Source organism: Lepidochelys kempii, chromosome 10, assembly GCF_965140285.1.
Source record: "Lepidochelys kempii isolate rLepKem1 chromosome 10, rLepKem1.hap1, whole genome shotgun sequence".
NCBI classification, from domain to species: domain Eukaryota; kingdom Metazoa; phylum Chordata; order Testudines; family Cheloniidae; genus Lepidochelys; species Lepidochelys kempii.
In genome coordinates this window covers 63,683,523-63,690,310 of record NC_136389.1, presented here as the reverse complement: position 1 = coordinate 63,690,310, position 6,788 = coordinate 63,683,523, and the positions used below count along the sequence as shown (strand labels likewise).

General features: G+C 49.7%; 1 protein-coding gene across 1 annotated transcript; it reads right to left on the bottom strand.

Moving 5' to 3' along the window:
• Positions 1-723: 723 nt before the first annotated feature.
• LOC140917950 (uncharacterized) lies at positions 724-5,316 on the bottom strand. Its single transcript, XM_073361476.2, has 3 exons — positions 4,767-5,316; positions 3,939-4,178; positions 724-773 (listed from the first exon to the last, which is right to left on the bottom strand). The coding sequence occupies exons 1-3, from the start codon at positions 5,314-5,316 to the stop codon at positions 724-726; spliced, it is 840 nt and encodes a 279-aa protein (XP_073217577.2).
• Positions 5,317-6,788: the final 1,472 nt, after the last annotated feature.

Here is a 6,788-nt window from a genome sequence, read left to right as displayed (position 1 = left end):
CTCAGTTGGAGCATGCCCAGCAGGGCTTCCAGGGCAGGGCTACCTCTGCCAGGAAGGAAGGGTTAACCCCCACAATACCAGTGTGGGGCCACTCTGCCCCATCACAGGGACCAACAAGGCTTCCTTCCCGGAGACACTGCCTTCTATAACAGTTGAACAGGGGTCCATCATGATACCGTCAGTTGGTGTGTTCTTTTCAATAGCCCTCCCTGGGCTCAGTCTCTAACCAGACCAACAGGGCCCTCTGCTGTAAACTTGCTTGGTCTAACTAAGTTCTGGGCTCAGTCCTTGCTCAATCCCCACAGCCAGCCAGGAGCGCATTCTTAGCTCTCTCAATCTTCGGCAGCCCGCTCAGGCCTGGCCTTACTAAGTTGTCTGTGGTCCTGCTGCTCTTCTAGCCAGCCAGAAACTTGACTTTTCCTCTTCCAGCTCCAGGCAGCAACTGATGGTGCTGTTGCTCCCTTTTATATGGCCCTCCTGACCCCAGATTGGCTGCTCCAGCAGCCCCTCTGGTTGGCTGCCTCCCCTGCAGCCACTCTAGACTGCCTGGAGGACTACTTTTCTTCTCTTTTCTGGGGCAGGGGGAGGCAGAGCTGTGAGGCCTCCAGCAGGGGGCCTCTGGACCTAGTCAACCGCATCACATTACCCCTTGATCCTAGCAGTTAGCCAATATTCAGGGCCTAGAAGGGTTGTTTCTGCTGAGAGAGGAAACTGATGGTAAAGTCACATATATTCTTTGATGCAATCCTGTTTATTTACAAAGTCCTGTTTCCCTGAAAAGAGTAGAAAAATGACAGGAGGCAGTTTCCTTGTTCAGAAATCCAAATTTACCTTTTCAGCAAGTTCTCTGAGGGGAAAAAATAAATCAGTCTCTTGGCTTCTTCTTAGGGTATGTCTACACTAAGGAATAAGGTCAAATTTATAGAAGTCAGTTTTTTAGAAATCGGTTTTATATATTCGAGTGTGTGTGTCCCCACAGAAAATGCTCTAAGTGCATTAAGTGCATTAACTCGGCGGAGTGCTTCCACAGTACCGAGGCTAGAGTCGACTTCCGGAGCGTTGCACTGTGGATAGCTATCCCACAGTTCCCGCAGTCTCCGCTGCCCATTGGAATTCTGGGTTGAGATCCCAATGCCTGATGGGGCTAAAACATTGTCGCGGGTGGTTCTGGGTACATATCGTCAGGCCCCCGTTCCCTGCCTCCCTCCGTGAAAGCAAGGGCAGACAATCGTTTCGCGCCTTTTTTCCTGAGTTACCTGTGCAGACGCCATACCACGGCAAGCATGGAGCCCGCTCAGGTAACCGTCACCCTATGTCTCCTGGGTGCTGGCAGACGTAGTACGGCTTTGCTACACAGTAGCAGCAACCCCTTGCCTTGTGGCAGCAGACGGTACAGTATGACTGGTAGCCGTCATCGTCATGTCCGAGGTGCTCCTGGCCACGTCGGCTGGGAGCGCCTGGACAGACATGGCCACAGGGACTTAATTTAGAGTGACTTGACCAGGTCATTCTCTTTAGTCCTGCAGTCAGTCCTATTGAACCGTCTTATGGTGAGCAGGCAGGTGATACGGATTGCTAGCAGTCGTACTGTACCATCTTCTGCCGGGCAGGCAAGAGATGAGGATGGTTAGCAGTCGTACTGTACCATCTTCTGCCGAGCAGCCATGAGATGTGGATGGCATGCAGTCTTTCTGCACTGTCTGCTGCCAGCCAAAGATGTAAAAGATAGATGGAGTGGATCAAAACAAGAAATAGACCAGATTTGTTCTGTATTCATTTGCTTCCCCCCTTCCCGCATCTAGGGGACTCATTCTTCTAGGTCACACTGCAGTCACTCACAGAGAAGGTGCAGCGAGGTAAATCTAGCCATGTATCGATCAGAGGCCAGGCTAACCTTCTTGTTCCAATAAGAACGATAACTTAGGTGCACCATTTCTTATTGGAACCCTCCGTGAAGTCCTGCCTGAAATACTCCTTGATGTAAAGACACCCCCTTTGTTGATTTTAGCTCCCTGAAGCCAACCCTGTAAGCCATGTCGTCAGTCGCCCCTCCCTCCGTCAGAGCAACGACAGACAATCGTTCCGCGCCTTTTTTCTGTGCGGATGCCATACCAAGGCAAGCATGGAGGCCGCTCAGCTCACTTTGGCAATTAGGAGCACATTAAACACCACACGCATTATCCAGCAGTATATGCAGCACCGGAACCTGGCAAAGCGATACTGGGCGAGGAGGCGACGTCAGCGCGGTCACGTGAGTGATCAGGACATGGACACAGATTTCTCTGAAGGCATGGGCCCTGCCAGTGCATGCATCATGGTGCTAATGGGGCAGGTTCATGCTGTGGAACGCCGATTCTGGGCTCAGGAAACAAGCACAGACTGGTGAGACCGCACAGTGTTGCAGGTCTGGGACGATTCCCAGTGGCTGCGAAACTTTCGCATGCGTAAGGGCACTTTCATGGAACTTTGTGACTTGCTTTCCCCTGCCCTGAGGCGCATGAATACCAAGATGAGAGCAGCCCTCACAGTTGAGAAGTGAGTGGCGATAGCCCTGTGGAAGCTTGCAACGCCAGACAGCTACTGGTCAGTTGGGAATCAATTTGGAGTGGGCAAATCTACTGTGGGGGCTGCTGTGATACAAGTAGCCCACGCAATCAAAGATCTACTGATATCAAGGGTAGTGACCCTGGGAAATGTGCAGGTCATAGTGGATGGCTTTGCTGCAATGGGATTCCCTAACTGTGGTGGGGCCATAGACGGAACCCATATCCCTATCTTGGCACCAGAGCACCAAGCCGCCGAGTACATAAACAGCAAGGGGTACTTTTCGATAGTGCTGCAAGCTCTGGTGGATCACAAGGGACGTTTCACCAACATCAACGTGGGATGGCCGGGAAAGGTACATGACGCTCGCATCTTCAGGAACTCTGGTCTGTTTCAAAAGCTGCAGGAAGGGACTTTATTCCCAGACCAGAAAATAACTGTTGGGGATGTTGAAATGCCTATATGTATCCTTGGGGACCCAGCCTACCCCTTAATGCCATGGCTCATGAAGCCGTACACAGGTAGCCTGGACAGTAGTCAGGAGCTGTTCAACTACAGGCTGAGCAAGTGCAGAATGGTGGTAGAATGTGCATTTGGACGTTTAAAGGCGCGCTGGCGCAGTTTACTGACTCGCTTAGACCTCAGCGAAACCAATATTCCCACTGTTATTACTGCTTGCTGTGTGAGTAAGGGGGAGACATTTATGGCGGGGTGGGAGGTTGGAGGCAAATAGCCTGGCTGCTGGTTACGCGCAGCCAGACACCAGGGCGGTTAGAAGAGCACAGGAGGGCGTGGTACGCATCAGAGAAGCTTTGAAAACCAGTTTCATGACTGGCCAGGCTACGGTGTGAAAGTTCTGTTTGTTTCTCCTTGATGAAACCCCCCGCCCCTTGGTTCACTCTACTTCCCTGTAAGCTAACCACCCGCCCCTCCTCCCTTCAGTCACCGCTTGCAGAGGCAATAAAGTCATTGTTGCTTCACATTCATGCATTCTTTATTCATTCATCACACAAATGGGGGGATGACTACCAAGGTAGCCCAGGAGGGGTGGTGGAGGAGGGAAGGAAAATGCCACACAGCACTTTAAGCACAGCACTTTAAAAGTTTACAACTTTAAAATTTATTGAATGACAGCCTTCTTTTTTTTGGGCAATCCTCTGTGGTGGAGTGGCTGGTTGGCCGGAGGCCCCGCCACCACGTTCTTGGGCGTCTGGGTGTGGAGGCTACGGAACTTGGGGAGGAGGGCGGTTGGTTACAGAGGGGCTGCAGTGGCAGTCTGTGCTCCAACTGCCTTTGCTGCAGCTCAGCCATACACTGGAGCATACTGGTTTGGTCCTCCAGCAGCCTCAGCATTGAATCCTGCCTCCTCTCATCACGCTGCCGCCACATTTGACCTTCAGCCCTCTCTTCAGCCCGCCACTTACTCTCTTCAGCCCGCCACCTCTCCTCCCGGTCATTTTGTGCTTTCCTGCACTCTGACATTATTTGCCTCCACGCATTCGTCTGTGCTCTGTCAGTGTGGGAGGACAGCATGAGCTCGGAGAACATTTCATCGCAAGTGCGTTTTTTTTTCTTTCTTAGCTTCACTAGCCTCTGGGAAGGAGAAGATCCTGTGATCATTGAAACACATGCAGCTGGTGGAGGAAAAAAAAGGGACAGCGGTATTTAAAAAGACACATTTTATAAAACAGTGGCTACACTCTTTCAGGGTAAACCTTGCTGTTAACATTGCATACATAGCACATGTGCTTTCGTTACAAGGTCGCATTTTGCCTCCCCCCACCGCGTGGCTACCCCCTCAACCTTCCCCCCTCCCTGTGGCTAACAGCAGGGAACATTTCTGTTTAGCCACAGGCAAACAGCCCAGCAGGAATGGGCTCCTCTGAGTGTCCCCTGAAGAAAAGCACTCTATTTCAACCAGGTGACCATGAATTATATCTCACTCTCCTAAGGATAACACAGAGAGATAAAGAATGGATGTTGTTTGAATGCCAGCAAACATACAGTGCAATGCTTTGTTCTACAATGATTCCCGAGTATGTGTTACTGGCCTGGAGTGGTAAAGTGTCCTACCATGAAGGATGCAATAAGGCTGCCCTCCCCAGAAACCTTTTGCAAAGGCTTTAGGAGTACATCTAGGAGAACCGCGAATGCCAGGGCAAAGTAATCCTTTCACCTGCTTGCTTTTAAACCATGTATAGTATTTTAAAAGGTACACTCACCAGAGGTCCCTTCTCCGCCTGCTGGGTCCAGGAGGCAGCCTTGGGTGGGTTCGGGGGGTACTGGCTCCAGGTCCAGGGTGAGAAACAGTTCCTGGCTGTCGGGAAAACCGGTTTCTCCGCTTGCTTGCTGTGAGCTATCTACAACCTCATCATCATCTTCTTCGTCCCCAAAACCTGCTTCCGTATTGCCTCCATCTCCATTGAAGGAGTCAAACAACACGGCTCGGGTAGTGGTGGCTGAACCCCCTAAAATGGCATGCAGCTCATCATAGAAGTGGCATGTTTGGGGCTCTGACCCGGAGCGGCCGTTCGCCTCTCTGGTTTTCTGGTAAGCTTGCTTCAGCTCCTTCAGTTTCACGCGGCACTGCTTCGGGTCCTTGTTATGGCCTCTGTCCTTCATGCCCTGGGAGATTTTGACAAAGGTTTTGGCATTTCGAAAACTGGAACGGAGTTCTGATAGCACGAATTCTTCTCCCCAAACAGCGATCAGATCCCGTACCTCCCGTTCGGTCCATGCTGGAGCTCTTTTGCGATTCTGGGACTCCATCATGGTCACCTGTGCTGATGAGCTCTGCATGGTCACCTGCAGCTTGCCACGCTGGCCAAACAGGAAATGAGATTTAAAAGTTCGCGGTTCTTTTCTTGTCTACCTGGCCAGTGCATCTGAGTTGAGAGTGCTGTCCAGAGCGGTCACAATGGAGCACTCTGGGATAGCTCCCGGAGGCCAATACCATCGAATTGTGTCCACAGTACCCCAAATTCGAGCCGGCAAGGTCGATTTAAGCGCTAATCCACTTGTCAGGGGTGGAGTAAGGAAATCGATTTTAAGAGCCCTTTAAGTCGAAATAAAGGGCTTCATTGTGTGGACGGGTGCAGGTTTACATCGATTTAACGCTGCTAAATTCGACCTAAAGTCCTAGTGTAGACCAGGGCTCAGAGCCAGATGCATCACAGCTTCTCCCACTAGAGAGACAAGGAGTAATCTCTTTTATTGGACCAACTTCTGTTGGTGAAAGAGACAAGCTCTCATGCTACACAGAGCTCTTCTTCAGGTCTGGGAAAGGTATCAAGAGTGTCACAGCTAAATACAAGATCAGACAGACAGTTTAGCATAAGTAGTTAGCACACATTCCAAGGAACAATTCAAGGTGAAGTGTCCTGTTAACACCTCTGCAGTCATAGGACAAAAGGGGATTAGGGGATTACAGATTGCTGTAATAAACCATCAGTCCAGTGTCTTTATTGAGACCATGATTGTTAGAGTGTAGCTAAATTATGAGTTTTAGTTCCTAGGCTCATCCTTTGAAAGGGCTGTACAGGTTTCCCACTATCTGCTCACTTTTCCGCTTACATACATACACTTTCATAGTTGATTGCAGTGTTGTTAGTCCGAGGCTACTAAAAAGACAAGGTGGGTGAGGCAATATCTTTTATTGGACCAACTTCTGTTGGTGAAAGAGACAAGCTCTTTGTAACCCAAAAGCTTTGTCTCCTGCACCAACTGAAGTTGGTCCAATAAAAGATATCACCTACCTTGTCTGTCTAATATACATAAATACATACTCTCTCATACACACACACACATACACACCCACCCCTGCAATCAACAAATGTGTCAACTCCTGCATTTGCATTCAGTCTTCATGGAAACCCCTCTGGCCACATGGCTCTTGGCTTCACCTCAGGCCTTGGCATGCCGGCCCCTGGTTTGGGAGGTAATGTCCCTTGGGAGGCATTGTCTACTAATTCAGCTATCACTAAACTGTGGATAATTTAGTCTGAATGAAGGGTGCTTAGTACACCCGTTTACTTTTACCAGGTCTGTGACTGATGGCTGCCATTAACAGTTTCTAACATAACACTATAAAGTGCACAGGCAATCTTAACTCTGGCACTTCCTAATTTATGACTGCTTGACTTTGCAACCTTAATAATGTTATTTTAATGTAGTTTTTGTGTGTAATGTATTATATATAGTTTGCAGTACTACACTTCATAGGGAGGAACCTAAATAGGACTCGG

Coding starts and splice junctions, on each gene's coding strand:
- LOC140917950 (XM_073361476.2), bottom strand. CDS start 5,316: ATGATGGAGTCCCAGAATCGCAAAAGAGCTCCAGCATGGACCGAACGG. Junction 4,179..4,766: donor AGGCGGAGAAGGGACCTCTG/GTGAGTGTACCT, acceptor TTCCTCCACCAG/CTGCATGTGTTTCAATGATC. Junction 774..3,938: donor GGCTGAAGAGAGGGCTGAAG/GTCAAATGTGGC, acceptor TACTCTTTTCAG/GGAAACAGGACTTTGTAAAT.